The sequence below is a fragment of the Pholis gunnellus genome (genome assembly GCF_910591455.1).
Source record: "Pholis gunnellus genome assembly, chromosome: 12".
In the NCBI taxonomy this organism is placed as follows: Eukaryota; Metazoa; Chordata; class Actinopteri; order Perciformes; family Pholidae; genus Pholis; species Pholis gunnellus.
Genome location: NC_136539.1, coordinates 14,059,593 through 14,076,279, shown reverse-complemented (window position 1 = coordinate 14,076,279; position 16,687 = coordinate 14,059,593). Strand labels below are relative to the sequence as shown.

Genomic DNA, 16,687 nt, shown 5'->3' with positions numbered 1-16,687 from the left:
GGCAGTTTACGGCGGCCCTGGCTGACCTGCATGAAGCAGCCAAGCTGTGCCCCAATAACCGGGAAATCCGTCGTTTGCTGGCTCGAGTGGAAGACGAGTGTAAACAGATGCAGCGCGCTCAGACTAAAGAAGTCGCTGGGGCTGCAGCTGCGTCCAGCCAGGCGTCTGGAGGCCACGAGTCGGACCAGGAGCAAGACGAAAGACAGGAGGACCCTTCAGAGCACAGCCTAGCCAGGAGCATGGACGGACAAAGAGACATCCTGGAGGAAGAGGAGGAGGAGGAGGAGGAGGAGGAGGAGGAGCCAGAGGCCTCGCTGCACGACAGAACAACTGAAGCCTGCTGGTCACAGAACAGTTATTCCTACAACAGAGTCGTACCCCCTGAGCCGCCTGTCAGCAACAGTTTGGGACATCAGAGTCTGAGCCCCAGCTCACCCCCAGGCCCCAGCAGGCTCCCCCCCCACCGGTACCCTCGAGAGCACCGGGAGGCGCTGGCCCAGCAGGGCCTGGTCCTGCAGCCAACCAAGCAAGCCCAGATAGTCAAGACCAACCAGCATATGAGCTCAATGCAGGTCGGGGGAGGAGCCGCGGGGGGCCGCGTGGCAGGGGCCAGATCTCAGTACGCTCCCTCCAGTCCCTTACCGAGCCGACACATGTCCAGCATGCTGAAGCCGGGCCCAGGCATCGACATCAGCCCTCTGCCGCCCCCGGCTGACGAGCCTGTGTACGGGAACCGCGTGTCGCTGGCGGCCGCCTCCGCCTCCACGGGTCACAGCTGTGAAAACGAGAGCCTTCATTCCTCCCAGGTTTCCTACTCGTCCTGCAGCAAGGGGCAAGACCGGTTGTCTGTCCACTCTGCGTCCTCCCTGGACGGCTTGGCCTGCTCTGGTCCCGGACCTCAGGGGAACCACACTGACCCGGGAAAGGACGGGATGTGTGGTGCAATGGGATCCCAGGGAGGCAGCGGCAGCAGCATGCGCGTGTCCAGTTCCACCAGTAGCCTGGCGTCCAGCAGCAGTCTGTCGGACAGCGGCAAGCTGGGCCCTGATGTCCGCACCAAGATCTCTGACAAAACGAAGCACAGCCAACAGGCCGGTTCTGCAACGGAGTACAAACCCAGACCCTTCATGGGCATAATTGACAAGACGGCACGCTTCCTCCAACAGCAGCAGCAAATTCAACAGCAGCAGCAGCAGCAAATTCAACAGCAGCAGCAGCAGCAGCAAATTCAACAGCAGCAGCAGCAACAGCAAATTCAACAGCAACAGCAGCAGCAAATTCAACAGCAGCAGCAAATTCAACAGCAGCAGCAGCACCACGGTTTGCAAAGTTACCCGAGTCTGCAGTCCGCGGGCCGCAGCTGGCTGAACCACTCGTCTGACGGTCTAGTGTGTCACAACATGTCAGCAATGGGCCTGCTGCCCGTCGACTGTGAGCTGCCGTACGCCAAAACAGTGAGCACTTACCAGGAGCAGCACAAACCTCCGCCACCTCAGGGTGCTATGGCGATGAGTAGCTTACAAAACGGCATGCACGCCATGGAATTCACAGAGAAGTTCTGCCAAGCCGCCAACTGTTACAAAGAGTCCAAGCCAGCAATGGCGATGCCGCACTCGTTCATGGACAGCAAACCCAAGCAGCCTGGCCTCGCCCGAGATAATCCCGCCATTCACGGAGCTTCAATGAAACCAAAGCGATCGTTTATAGAGTCGAATGTGTAGAGATGTTTTGTTTTATCTTTCATACAGTCCACAGCGCACACAAACGAGCAAAAAATATCTCAAGTGAGGAGTTGTTTCATTTCTTTTTAACCAACCCCAAACCCAATAGTCTCTCTTTTAAAGCCTTGCATGAAGTACAGTCTGCAAGCCGTTTGTTTTCCTGTGTGAATACACGGACTGCAGGCAGTGTACTGAATGCTCCAGATTTTTTTTTTTCTCCTCCCGACCTGTCGCTTGTGGCTGTCAGCTTCTGTTACATGACAACATGTCGGCCGTCATTCAGCCAAGCTGGAGACATTGCACTGAAGGAAGTATTTGGACATGTAGTGTACAGTCCTCATCAACGCAACATGGACAGTGAGCACTTTATACACACTTAAGCCGCTCAAGTGCTTAAACAACATATTCAGTTACAGCATAATGTTATTACAGAAACAGTGAAATGGGGGTTTGAACTGTGTTCATTACGTCCATGGTGCTGAGAGAAGAGTCCTCAGTGAAGGTGTAAGAAAGTCTAAAAGGACGGGCATTCCTGTGTTTTACGAAGGATGTTATAGATCCTCTTGTGTATATTATATAAATATGTATTTTTTCCTTCTTTTCTGTGAAGATCTATGTTCAGTGTATTGACAAATTGAGACTTGTGTATTTTGAGTTTTATGCACAATGTTGTTGAAAAGTTGTTCAAGGTTCTAAAAAAAAACCCCATTTGTTAAATGTGTTTGTACATTATATAAATCACCATTAACATTGAATTGAAATCCTTTCTGTATCGGCTTGTTGTTGCTGTCTAGTTTAATTTATTTACAGCGCCAATGGCTTCGTTAATTGTAAAAGCAATATATTTTATATAGTTATTTTTGCACAGCTAATAAGACATTTAATGATTCTCAATGCCGTTGAGTTTAAGTGTATGCTACAATTGCAGTTTGTATCACAGAGTAAAAACAAATCTATAAAAACAGAAACGGTTTTGGGGCGCAGTGCCATCAGCTCTATTTTAATATGTACGTTAAATGCAATTGTTGCCATGTTTTCAGTATTGTGAGCTTTATTAGCTGTGATCACATACTGTAATAGAACATTACTGCCATAGCCACCATGGGAGAGAAATAAAGACCCACTGAGGAAAAAACAAACCGGTCTACTGACTTTTATTCTAAAACACAAGTCTGCCCAAAGTGAGAGGACTTAATGATTATCATGAGCCTAAAGAGGAGGACAATCATTGTGCAGCCGTTTGGTTGCTGCCAAAAAAGATCAATAAAGCGGGACTAAGATCTGCTCAACAGCGGCCTCTGTGGCCACAAACGGGAACTACAGGATAATGGCGCATCAATTTCAGTGTTTGCTTTTTTTATTTTTATTTGGGATACACTGTGTGAAATGCTAAAATGTAGTGCAAGAGTAGAGAAGGGTCACGGTCAACAAAGTGACACAGCAATAGCTATGTAAAGTTTAGCTAACATTAGCCACCGCTTGATGGTCACATTAGACCTACAGTAACTCTACAACTAGAGTGTATTAATCAGATTGAGGCTTTTCTTTATTGTTCCTGAATTGCACAAAGAACAGCACAAGTGACCATTCCTTATAGGATAATGGAAGAACTACAACATAAGCTAACAGTAGCACAAGTAAAGAACAGTCATACGCTTCTCTGAGTGTATTGAACAGTGGTGCGTTTAGTTTATTGTGAATTCAACTAGTATTTAAGAGAGGAAATGTCTTATTTCTAATTCAGTTACATCGTGTTGCTTCAAGTAATGGTATCAAATATTAGTGATTACTTCATGATCATAAGAGCACTTCTTATCAGATGAGCAGCTCCAGTATAATGATAAAGTACCTGTTTAGTTGGCAAACAAGCTAAAAATGAGCTGCTGTCTACTGGCTCGACTTCCATCGTGTTATCGCCATCTTCAGAGATCTGTTGGGGGTCAGGAGCGTGGTCTGTAGGAGCAGGTTTGTCATGGGGCTGGTTTTGTTTTTACCCCTGATCCAGCTCTCGATGGATTCTCGCTCATAGGAATACCCATCTGTGGAGTAGACGCACAGTGTGACACCTTACATACGCTGAGACGTTGGGCGGGTTTTTTTTTTTTCCAGCATTTGTTGTCTAACCTGCAGCAATGACTGGATCCTTCATCAGCTCTCTGGTGATCGGACACAGAAACTCATCTGGGTCGTCTGAGCCACTCTGCTCTGCCTTCAAGGCCTCGATTTTCCTCAGAAGACGACCGCGGAGCCCCACAGACTCTGAGAAACCAACACGCTGTTTAGTGAAACTGGTAAATTACATCACTCGCAGTGCTTACTGATGCAAAGATTATTTGTATCCATTCATTTATGATCAAAGACGGAGTATTTCACATAAACCAGCTAAAATCTATTTAATGTTACAGTTAATCCATTAAGATGCATCAGTGTTTTTTCTGTTGGAACAGAATCTGTGACAGGCACTCGACAGATTGACTTTGTCCTCTCTCTGGCCTCTAAGATAAAACAAAGGCAGGAATAAATCTGGACCTCGGCTGAATCAATCTGTGCCCAGACACAGACAGCCAGACATGTTTACTGTGTGATGATTGCCTCACAACTCAGGCAAGGTGTCTCCCCTGAGGACTTTGTGTGGGTTGTAGTTTAAAAGTTAACATTTATCATTGTTCTGCTCCAGAATAACATTTTTAATAAAGGGCCAAAAGAGGAAAACAAATATATACCCTGCACACAGCTGCATGTCTCTGCCCACTGACAGGATCCTTTGAGTTTGTCATCAGCTGCAAATTTCACCACCTGATACAATGGAGGGAGGACTTTTACAGCCATAGTGATTAGGGACGTGTGCATGCATATAGTGGCCGAGATACAGTGAATGTGAGCAGCTGCAGTACAAAATAAACTCTGACCAGCTTTATAAAATCCTGAAGAGATTGTGTCTCAAATATATTGTTTTTACACACAAATTAAGTTTTTTCAGACCGCAGCTTAACAATTATATTGAGCCAAGAGATGTTCTGGGAATCAATCTAGTGACTGGAGAATCCCTCCTATCGCACTATTCCATCCATTTCCCCGTCTATATTTCATTCTAGTTCTATGATACTTGCAATGTTGCATGGTGTAGTTTCAAACTGCAAGACAGGTCGTGTGAGAAGTTATTTAATAATATCGAATTCAGTTTTTTAAAACATATTCTATCTTCTTCAAGTGTATAAAATTAGCATTTAAAAATAAATATTTACTTACTTTTTTTGTGTCAAAATGTTTTGAATTATTTTGAATATTTTATCTATTAAGTTAACAAAAGTTAAACTTTCCATGACCCTGTTTTGTAACAATAATCTTTTCACATTTTTATTCATTTGACTTTTTATTGAATAACCTGAGTTTAAAAACTAATAATCAACCCATAGAATATCCACCGATGCAGAATGTAATCTCCACCATGTTACTAACAACTCTAAATTCCCAGAAAAACACAGACACTATGACCTCAGTGTCCTCAATGGTAGCTAAGAGTTTCAGAGCTGTATTGAGGTTCGTCATTGGTTCACATGTGCTGAGGATGCTCAATTTCCAAACCTAGAACCAGATGGGTTATTATGTAAAGAATACCAGAACAAAGGGGATGATTTTTGGAAGACGTGATAAAACTACAGTTTGGCTTAAAATTGCAACTGATGACAATGTGTGCTTTTAACCATTATGGAAGAGACTTCTGGATAGATTTAGTTTTGTTTAAGAATAACAGAGTATGTCTCGTAGTTTGAATTTTAAAAATGTCATTTGTGTCGCCAAAATCTAACCCCAACATGTCAAGATGTAAAGAGGCACTATGTTCTGAAGAGATTTGATCCTTGACACTATCAGCCTCAAACAAAGCCAAGAGACTTTCACAATCAGATCAGCTTGTTCTCCTACTGCAGCAAATGACACGTTCTGAGTCCGTCTTAATTATGCACTCATTCATAGAGCAGACAATAGAGATGGGAGGGAGGAAAGCATTCAGGTACACAGGACAAAGACTTCATGCGATGAACTCGGTGCCTTGAAAACCCTGCATTAAAGTTTAATTAAAGTAAAACAGGCAGATGCAGCAGCCTGCTGTCACAATCACAAATACTTTGAATCCTACGGGAAAAGTGATGTTGCTCAATCAAAATGCCTTCTCCCGATGAAACACGTTGAACCTATTAAGTCCCTCAATTCATCTCATAAATTACTCTTGAATAGTAAAACGGCACTTAACAGCTGTATAAGGTTTAGGATTTCCATAAGTTCCCACATTTTTCATGAGAACTGAAGCCATTAGTACTATACAGTCCACTTTACATTTAGATTGATAATTTGATGAGACGCTACAATAAAACTGCAGAATGAGGTTGTCTCCATAGAGATACACTGAATTATATCCAAGAGGAAGTTCACCCCCCCCCCCACTCAAAGATTCATGAATATTTCATTAAGTAAAGTGAGCTTGAATCTAATTTTCTGTGTGTCTATGCACGCACACCCATCTTACACAAACAGCATGCATGGAAAATGATTGTTGGTTGCACAGCAGAAAAAGGACAGGAAGTGTGGCCGTGTGCGGTTTCCTCTGTCCTTATTCTTTGTTAATGATGAGAGCTGTCCTCCATACTAAACACATGGAAAAGAGATGCTCAGTCCATAGGACATGCTTTGCATAACTTAGCAGAATGCAAGGGAAGTCGGCTTTACTGTTGTTTTTTACTGTGTCTACTGCTGTCCAATTAAAGCAAACACAACAATAGCCAGAAGGGCGTTTATACTGTGATTAAGGGTGGGATGCAGATAGTCACATGATTACAGTCGGCACAGAGTAAAGAGGGCTTTTCTGTGCTTTATGGCATTCATGCAGTCAGTGTGTCAACTGTCATTCTCCTCAAATCTGTGTGTGAAAATAAAGAATTCAAGATTTGCTGAGCTGAAACTGGCAGTGCTGAAATACTTACTAGAAAGCATCACCAAGGAGACAAAATACAAGGTTAACAATCATCAAAATGTGTTATTTCAGCGGAAAATAATTAGCTTTTAATCTGCAGTGAGGATGTGTGCACTTTTATCATATTCTTGAGCAGGTGGGCTTTCTACAGAGGACTGTGTGTGACCATGTAATGTGGAAAATAAGGTGACAGATCAAAACTAATAATAAAACAGTCATTTGGTTTTTTTCCATATTTCACTAATAGTTTATGATTTCTGCAGTCTGGATTCATAAGATGTGCATCTATAAATTAATTATTAGCAATAATGTTGTTTTTGTAAATCACTTTGTATACTCTGTTTAAAGTGTTTAAACCAAATCATAGATTGGTTGATTATGATATGGTTTATGAAATACTCAATAATGGTTGAATTAATGATGAATACAGGTGCAATAAATAGTTAAGTGCATAATGATGGCACAGGTGTGAAATCCACCTGAAATACTTCTAAAACTTACGGATTAACATATATTTCATTTGTTGATGTATAGAAAACGGAGGTGTAAAAACCCTAACCCTGTCAGAAACCGAATCAAATAATAAGCGAAAACAATGATGCTCGTTGTCAGCATTAACATTGTTAGCTACTGTACTATGCTGCTCTAACATTGCTGTCCACAGCCGCAGTTTGTACAGTAACTTTCCACACTGAGACCTTGGACGACCCTGGAGGGACTAATCTTATTTTCAGAGGGATTATCATCGTTTGTGACGTAAAGGTCATCCCGTGGGGTACTGTCCTCACAGCGTGATTTGTGATTGTATAAGCAGATAGAATCGTTGCAGCTCCACGTCCCTGAATCAGATCACTGTTTGGGGAAGAGTTGTGAGGGGGAAAAATAAATCAGAGCATCAATAAAAAAAAAAAAAGAGAAGAAACGGCTTATATCATGCTATCCAATTGAAGCGTGTCAGGTTTTAGGATCAAACAGTAAATCCCCACAAAAACACTGTGTGTGTGTGTGTGCGCGCGCACACTGTACACTAATGTGCGTGATTGTGTTTTATACTCCTGTCCTCACCAATTCTCAGCTCTGCTGCTGTTTCCTTGTTGAGCTGGCTGAGCTCTGCTCCGTCGATGTTGTTGTCTTTAAAGATGCTGACGAGCTCCTGCAGTCCATCCTCACAGAGCCAAGTCTGCACATCCTCCTCTGACCAATCAGCAACCAGCAGCCTGGAGTGACCCGGCAACTTCCTTCCTGCAAAACGCACAACAGGAAGGGAGCAAGTGCCCTGCTATTATAAACGCCCCCCCCCCCCCCCCTTCTATCTCCTGAAACAAAACGTATCTGATGTAAACAAACAACTTCTCTCGCACTCCACAGAAAAAGGACACACTCCCTTTGTGCTGATATGGAAGTGACAATTACTTTTCCTGCACACAGATCCCTGACCTCGCATAATAGCATGTGATCTACCAAAGTAAAGACAGTTAATCCCAGGGTTGTGTTACTTCAGATTGTGCCAGCATGCAGCTCATCAACCTTCACACGACACTATGTGAGTGTGAGCGGCCACCGTTTATCATACGAGTCCCAGACAAACTGGCCTGTTGTGTGCCGGCCCCGTTAATGACACCCCGCGGCAGCTTCACGGTCCCCATCGCCCGTCATTATCTGCGTCAAGGATAACTCTGAAGCCTGGGAGGTGCTGCTCATTACCACGCTAACCAACATGTTAGGTCGATCCCCTTCCCACCTCTTCTGACCACTGCTAGCCAAGACAATTCATAATCAATGCATATTTTTGTCCAAAAAAAAGATTGTGTTTTCGGTAACACCCCCAGAACATGCGGCTTTCCCTTTTTTGGCTCGAGTAAAACTTTTCAAACATAACTCGTGCCCCACGCACTGTTACACTGAGTGGAAACTTCCACTTATGGGGTCTGCATGACAGAGAGCAGAGTAACACCACCTCCTCTCTGCAGCCCTGGAGTGTGGAGTCTCCCAGTCTGGGAGGCTGAGTCATGGAATCACTGTGCCAAAAGTATCAAAACCTCACAGAGCCTTACTGCAGACTGGGGCTGCTCAGACTGCAGTGTTTAATTACATGGACAGATGCATGAGGCTCTCCTTCCTCATCTATTAGTCCATTTTCTGGCGCTTATCCTGGGCCGGGTCATGGTGGCAGCAGGTTAAGCTGTATAGGTATTCCAGACATCGCTCTCCCAAGAAAACGTTTTCCGGCTCCTCCTGGGGGATTCCGAGGCGTTCACAAGCCAGATGAGCTACATAATCTCTCGAGCGTGTTCTTGGTCTACACTGGGGTTTCTTCACCATCCCCATTACTCACAGGATAAGACTGGAGATGTGGAGGCTGGTCTATTTCCTTCTTATTGTCAACTAATCCAATGAAAAGACAAAAACCAAGAGTGAACTATTTCATAATGAAAAAAAAATGCGATCAATCAAATTCATCTTTGTTTATTGAGCGATTTGTCATAAAGGAGTCATAGTATAGTAAGTCATAACAAAATCATTAAAAACCCATAGTATAATATGTCAATAAAAGAGTCATTAGAGTATGTTCTAAAAAATAGTCATAGTACAGAAAGTCATACAAAAGTCAATAAAAAGTGACATTAAGTCATATATAAAGTCATTGTACAGTAAGTAATATAAAAAGATCTATATTATAGTATGTCATAACAAAAGTCATAGTATAGTAAGTAATAAAAAGTCAAGAAAAAGTATAGTATAACAGTAATAGTATAGTATGTCACAAGTCATAAAACGCATAGTATAGTAAGTGATATAAAAGTAATTTCAGTATGTAATAAAAAAAGTCATAATATAGTACGTCATAAAAAAGTCATAGTTTGGTAAGCCATATAAAAATTCATTTCAGTATGTAATATTAAGTCATAGTATAGTTTGTCATAAAGAAGTCATAGAATAGTAAGTCAAAAAATATTACAGTATGTCATACATAAAGTCTTGGTATACTGCATGCAGTCCTCAGCTAACCCTGCCCATGAACACAGGTGTTTCCAATCACTCTGGCTGATTAGACTTGTACTCAGGTTAAAGCTAGCTGGAGTCATATTAGCAATCACTTGACCAAACTATGTACATTGATAAGAATGTTAACTGGGTAGGTTGTCCCGCCCGAGCAGCTGCTACAATACTTATTCTGCTTTGTTCCACTTTAGCTTATCTTAAAAATCGTATTCATGTGCCTTTTCATATTGTCTTATACAAAGCACTTTAATTGCCTTGTTTAAAAGGTGCTAAACCAGCATAAATAATCGGCAGCTAGCGGCTCTGTAAAGCTACACTTTGGCTCAGCAGGGCTTTAAGTTAGGAGCTCACATCAGCACGCTATGCTCACAGCGACAATGCTAACATGCTAATGTTTAGCAGATATTATGCTTACCGCCATCTAAGTTTAAGCACTTTAACATTTGCTTATAAGGACTAAATAGAGTACAGCTGTGGCTGATGGGAATGTCATTTGTTTTGCAAGTATTGCAGACAGTCAGACAGTCAACATATTATTCTTCTAAATCCTGAGGGGAATGAGAATGGCTGCACCAATCAGAGTCACAGTGCTAGCTAACACCTACTGTGCCCATATGTTTTCAGAAATTACTGAGCCTCTTTTGAAAATGAAACCCTACATATTTATGATGCATTTGTAACAATTCAGCAGGAACGAATGGGCTTGGGAAGGTGTTAAGAGACGGACCAACACATTGTTGTTTTCGTCTTTTAATGGGATTTCCTGGCATTAGAAAAATATTGAATAATGCCAGCCTTATCCTTTAAAGCCAGGCAGTTGCTATTTCATTTTCTTTTTTGGATCCCCATTAGCTTCACCAAAGCACCTTCGGGTTTCTATGGGTTCACACAACCAGACATACAGTAGCTATAGAAACACAATAAACAGTGTTTTTTTAGCTCAGAGAGCTGTGAATAGCTGATGATTTCTAGGGGAAAAACAGCGTGATGCATGTATTTACCTTGGCGCACGGTCTGCCTCGATTCAGTTGCTGCAGAAAAAACATAAAAGAGAATAACTTTAATATAAAAAGAAAGAAAGAAGATTAAAGGAAAGGGGAGATTGAGAGAGAGAAAGAGGTAGAGGCATAAAAAAAGGCAGATCTTCATTGAGATGGAATTTGCTTTGTCAACATCAACCTGACTAATGGCAGATGGGAAGCTGCCCTGATAAAAACTTCAAGGCCTCCAGATGTCTAACGATTGCACCTTTTCATTTAGTATTCCAAATGTTTTCTTTCATGTTTGGTCTGAACTTTCTTCTATTTTTTAAAGAGGATTCAGAACAGTTCTCTGAGGCTTAGTGGTACTTTGCCCTGCTCCACCAATAAACATCAATGACAAATCCTCCTCTAGACACTGCAGCCAGACAGCAATACACATGTAATAGGAGCTTCTTCTGCTGGATATCTCCCAAAACACTCTTTAGGGAGGCTTTGGCACTCCAAATGGCTCCTGAGCTTAGAACCACTGCTAACAGTCTGTTAAAAAAAAAAGGAGAAGTGATTGTGCATTTGAAGGCGCCAACCTAAACAATTCCCTGTTAAGTATTTACCAGTTCCGCTGACTTCATCTCCTATTCGCCACACGTTTACGGTTCGGTCCATGGAGCCGGTTGCAATCCACGGCATGGTGGGAGACAGAGCGACGGCAGTCACGTACCTGCAGGGAGGAGGAAGAGGAGCAGAAATGTGAAGCGTGTGTATGTCAGACTAAAACTGGCACAGGAAGAGATCGGCTTTAAAAGTCAGCTTCCATCTACCCTTAATAAAATATAAATTAAAATCCAGTCTTAGATGGTACTGTATCTTAAATCCTTTCAAGCACTTCAAAGGGCTCTGCTGGTGTCCACCTGCGGTGCCACCTCAATGACCGTCTGGAACACAGCGCTGGAGAATATTCTATTGCATCACTGCACCAAGTGCTTCTGGGAAAAAACTAATCAGGCAAAAATCACACATTTTGATCTGAAACTCTTTTGCTGTTTGTCTGATAGCTGCATAGATTGCATAGCCGCGGGAGGTCTGATCATCTACCCGTCATGCTGTTTCAGAGTGTGGAGCAGAGTTCCCAGGTTCTGTAAACAAAGAACAGACAAACAGGGACAGAACAGGGACGTTTGGGATCCGTGTGTTTACAGTGGTTGGGATAAATTATTTAGAAAGTAGTTAACTGAAGCAGCAAAGCCAAAAAAGAAAAAAAAGCTGTTTTGAAAGTGTTTTTTGGCCTTTACTTACCGCATCATATATTGCAACACTTTTATCCACCGAACTGTTGAATAATCAGAGTAAAGTTATTTGCAAGAATCCAATCCATTTGCAGTACAGACAAAATACAAACAAACACACACACATGATGAAAACGTTTAAGAGCTACAAACAGAGAACACATTAACCTCGGGCGTGTTTGAGCTAAAACGAGAAACAGCAGAGAGATGCAAACTGAAGTTTAAACACAACAGAATACACTCCTCCTGTGGTCTGCTGAAGAAACAGCTGGATCAGTGCTCAGCAGTGGCATCTGCCGTTTACAGCACAGAAAGAAAAAGGAGCATTTCAAACATGGAAGTGGGATTCATTTAAACTTAATTCATCCCAAATGAGCAAAACGATTTCACAGCAAATGATAAATAATAAGTCAAGATTCATTTGGCAACACAGGAGGTGTTTATCAGAGCTGCTCACACATGTGTGAAGATGAGTCATTCATGTGTGTGTGTGTGTGTGTGTGTGTGTGGGGAAGTGTTGTGTGCGTTACCCCGAAACGAGCAGCTCTCCATCAGAAGAGAAGGCACAAGACAGAACTGGAGCCGACTGGCTGGTGAGAGTGTGCAGCAACTTCATGACACAGGCTGAGGGGGCAAACAACACACACATGTTTACTTAGGTCACGTTTGGGGACCTTACAGTGACCTACATTCATTTCCTGGAGACTTTCCCTAACCCCTACTCGCCTCACCTTAACCACTGACCGCAAAATCAGCCTTTTCCCCCAATTAGGGATGTGGCTTTTGTCCCCAAGCTGTCTTCTGTTAACTGTTTTTTAGTTTGAAATGCGTCTCCAAAAGTAATCAACAACATGTTGAGAACACAACACACACAGATTTAGAGTTCAAATTAGATTTGTGTTTGTATGCGTTCAGCAACCAACCTCCTGCAATTTGTCCTTAAATTGACCAAAAAACACAAAAAGTAATTATCTCTCAGTCCCTTTCTGATGCTGACACACACATGCACACACACACACTCCACAACAAAACTTGTTGTCAATAACCGTCTTGCTGCTTTGAAGCTGTGCCACCTGCTGACAGCTGCTTGGAAACAGAAGATTTTCTTTTTGGCTATAAACCTGAGACACGCACATCTTAAGATACAAAGACACTTATGAGTACAGCGTAATAATTCATCGCGCAATAATTCTATGTGCCGAATTCCAACTCGTCTGAAGCAGCATTTAAATTGTCAGCCTGTAAACACACATGTATTGAATTAAACCGTCCCTCTTTTCCATGAGAGTAAAAATGCTGATTTCAGGCTCTGTGGGAGCTTAATTTGTTATTTGCATGCATATTCATGATGTGACGTGAAGCACCCGTACCACTCAGTAAGGAAAACGTATTATCAAACCTGACAAAATCTAACTGCACACTTGAGGAAATGAATTAAATGACATGTGTGATTGAGAGGTGTGCTGCTGGGCGAAAGGAAAAGGCTGCAAAACTGACAACACGACAAATTTGCTCGAATAGGGCCATTAATGTTTGATATGGAGGCATGAAAATATGGGGCTGGAAACAAAAATGAAGCCCGGAGAAGAAAAATGCTCCATACAGACGGAAATGTGCCCCTTGTTTCCCTGCATGATCTACACTCGAGTCCTTTTTCTGATAAAACAGTGGAAGAGGGGTTAAAGCAAAGCAATCCTCTATAACAGATAAATGCACATTTCAGGAAGCTCCTGTTGAAAGCTCCTCCAGAGAATGTAGAAAAAACGAGGACAGACATTGTTCTGTGTCTTTCTACAAGCTGCGCAGAGATGAACAATCCCCACTGGACCGCAGTGGGTCATCATGTGGGACACGTTACCACGGCAACACTACTTAGGAACTAACAACATGGCATGTTCACACACACACACTCACACTAAAGAAAAATACAGTCTGCGGGCTGGTTACACAACCTATGGACATACACGAGATGTTCGTGTCCTGCTGTAGGATGTACAAGATGTGAATGTCACAGTGGATTTACTGTGTGCACCTGATTCCCTCTCCACACCGTCCTCTGCAGCTGCTGTATTTCAGCAGAATGTCTTAAAGTGATCCATTATTAATGAGTCGGTCAGCGGCTGATTTATTCCACACGCTAATAAAATTGCTCTATTCTGCGGAGCGATTTCAAGGTTAAAGCAGTCAGCAGGTTCTATCTGTCGCTGTCTCTCTCTCTCTCATGCAAGATGGAGTGAGGGAGCGCTCGGAGAGGGGGGGGGGGGGTCGGCCTACCTGCCCCTTCACGCTGGGAAACAATTCGTATTTTCAGCTGGCTGTCCTGTCCGCAGGAGGCCAGTCGAAACTCCACACAGCAGCCATCTGCAGAACAACAAACACAAAAAAAACAGCCACATTCCCTCTTTCTGAATGTTCACGCTTGACTGACTTTAATAGCAAAAGAAGACAAATATCATCTGACGGACGGTTCGTGAAGTGTTACAGCACGCAGCAAGCATCTTTTACACTGTATGTGGCATAAATGTAGTGTTTTTGGATTTAAGGGAGATTTCCATAACAAAAATGTGCTTTTTATTCACCAGCAGTGGCAAATGTACATGTCATTCTTGATTCGGGGATAAAATGCAACAGCTTACTTTTTTTCTGATAGGCTACAAACTGAATGCTTAGTTCACCTAAAATCACAAATACTGTGAGTAACAGTTGAATGAGTAGAACCACTCTCTACTGAAGTAATAGTGCAGATGAAAACTGTCCATAGTGAGGTCTGAGAGTGACCAAAATAGTGTTCTGTTCATATAATCTACACACTATTATTATGAATAGTCAGTTTTCTTCAAATTGCTTGTTTTGTCTCAACAAAAGTCCAAAACCCAAAGATATTCTGTTTACACTGGTTAACAGCAGGAAAAAGCATCAATGAACATGAAACACATGAAAAAACTTAAATAATAAACCTTCCAAAGCACCAACAAACAAACTACCTCCCTGCATGTCTAGACACCACTATTAATAAGTGAATATAAATATGTTTCTTGTTGATTTGGGTGAACTGACCCTTTTAAAACACTAAGAACTCACCAACTTTAAACTGCGGTGCAAAGCTGCAGCAGGTGACTCCCAGGTCATGGACGTCCTTCTCAGCATGCAGGAGGCTGATGTTCGTATCCCACAGTTTGAGGTCTCCGCGGGTGCAGCCCGTCACAAACATCTGGCCACAGGGAGAGAAGCAGCAGGCCACAACACTGGCCTCGCTCACGGCACTGCACCTGTAATAGGCCATGTTAGATACGCACATTAAAAAGCATTAAACGCTGTAATTCTCTAAGATGAAGACAGTTTTATCAGTCAGAATATTTCAATGTAAGAATCAGGATGGTATGCAAAGACTATTTGATGACAAAGGCAGTAAGATGAAACCAAGTGAGCCTACTTGTGTCAAATTCCCAACTTCAAGAAAGAACCTTTAAACTCAGGTTGTGAGAGCGTTTGCTAGAGAGAAATCAGTGTTAGTCAAACAACTATTTAGATCATCATGTTTCTGGTCGGATAAAACAAGCTATTTGAAGACTGTGGCATGGGGCTCTGAGAAATTATAAGCGGCAGTTTTTCACCTGTTTCTGTTTTCTTTGTGCACTAAAAGATGAATCCAAGGCTGGAAACTGGCCCTTGATTGCTCTGAGATGGACTACGGTCGGTTTGATTTGCAGCTGTAACATGATTGACACTGGGGGTCACACTGTACCTGCGTAACGTCTTGGAGGGGAAATCCCAGAGGGCCACGGTGCCATCGCAGGCCCCTGCCAGCAGCACGGAGGAGTCCGGCGCTATTGCGCACGCTCGGAGCGGACTACGGGCCGGGTGCAGCAGCACCGCGGCCACCTCACCCGTGTCCGCGGCCCACACGATGGTGGATCCGTCCGTGGAGCAGCTGAGCAGGTAGCGGCCGCATGAGCTGAAGCAGCAGCAGTGAACCCCGTAACCGTGGCCCGACAGAGGGGAGAACGGAAGCTCCGAGAAGTCGGCCGTTTCATAAACACGGAGGGTTTTATCGCCGGAACAGGTGGCGAGGAGAGACGGAGAGAACGCGCAGCAGCTGACCTCGTCTGCGTGGTGCCGAAGAGCGCAAAGTATTGACACCATCTTGGGGACAGATGTGTGGCTCTGCCGAGGGAGACGTTCAGTCACAAGGTGGCGCAAAATGCCCAATGATCTGCCTGTGAATGGAGAGAGGAGAGTTGTTGGTGACAGCAGTCTGTCCGTCGAACTTTTTTTGTTAAAATGCCGCAAAGACACGAACCTCAGCACAAACGGTTGCTCCCATGTGTCGACGGGTTCTCTCATTAAATACTTCCTCTTCCAGCTGTACAGTCAAGTTTATCTCGCACAGCTGTTATCAGTCATGTGACTGAGTTGCACAATGTTCGTAGTCCATTTTTTTCCCTGTAATTGCAGTAAAATATAAAAAGAAAAACTACCGTTTTAAGCTCGACATTGAAAAACACTTAACTCAAGTATTATCACTAAATTCAATAACACTCATAATCCAGAATGTATCTTTTCGGTGTTATATTTATATTATTGGATTATAATTATTGCCAAATTCTGCAGCATTTTATATTGTAGCTGGTCGAGCTGGAGCTCCTTTGTCCTATTCTATTGTGCTGGGTAGTTTTATCTATAACGATGCTGCATATTTAATGTGTTGTGTTTTGCGTGAAAGTACCT

At 43.0% G+C, this 16,687-nt stretch overlaps 2 protein-coding genes across 3 annotated transcripts in view; one reads left to right on the top strand and one right to left on the bottom strand.

Annotated features, from left to right (window-relative positions):
* Positions 1-2,839, top strand: part of tanc1b (tetratricopeptide repeat, ankyrin repeat and coiled-coil containing 1b) — a 40,695-nt gene extending 37,856 nt beyond the window's left edge. Inside the window, exon 22 of the mRNA XM_079170064.1 lies at positions 2-2,839. Within this exon, the coding sequence (XP_079026190.1) occupies positions 2-1,721 (1,720 nt within the window). The 3' untranslated portion in view covers positions 1,722-2,839. The remainder of the gene's footprint in view (position 1) is intronic.
* Positions 2,840-3,323: 484 nt separating this feature from the next.
* LOC306703861 (WD repeat, SAM and U-box domain-containing protein 1) lies at positions 3,324-16,294 on the bottom strand. 2 transcript variants are annotated; one of them, XM_079169993.1, is made up of 12 exons: positions 16,260-16,294; positions 15,705-16,176; positions 15,041-15,228; positions 14,234-14,320; positions 12,490-12,583; positions 11,970-12,003; positions 11,769-11,809; positions 11,288-11,394; positions 10,695-10,724; positions 7,756-7,932; positions 3,846-3,980; positions 3,324-3,760 (listed from the first exon to the last, which is right to left on the bottom strand). In XM_079169993.1, exons 2-12 carry the CDS (start codon positions 16,100-16,102, stop codon positions 3,609-3,611), a joined length of 1,443 nt encoding a protein of 480 aa, XP_079026119.1. In that variant the 5' UTR covers positions 16,103-16,176; positions 16,260-16,294; the 3' UTR covers positions 3,324-3,608. The 2 variants fall into 2 exon arrangements, with proteins under 2 accessions (XP_079026119.1, XP_079026118.1); XM_079169992.1 differs by having other exon boundaries at positions 15,705-16,288.
* Between the last annotated feature and the right edge of the window lie 393 nt (positions 16,295-16,687).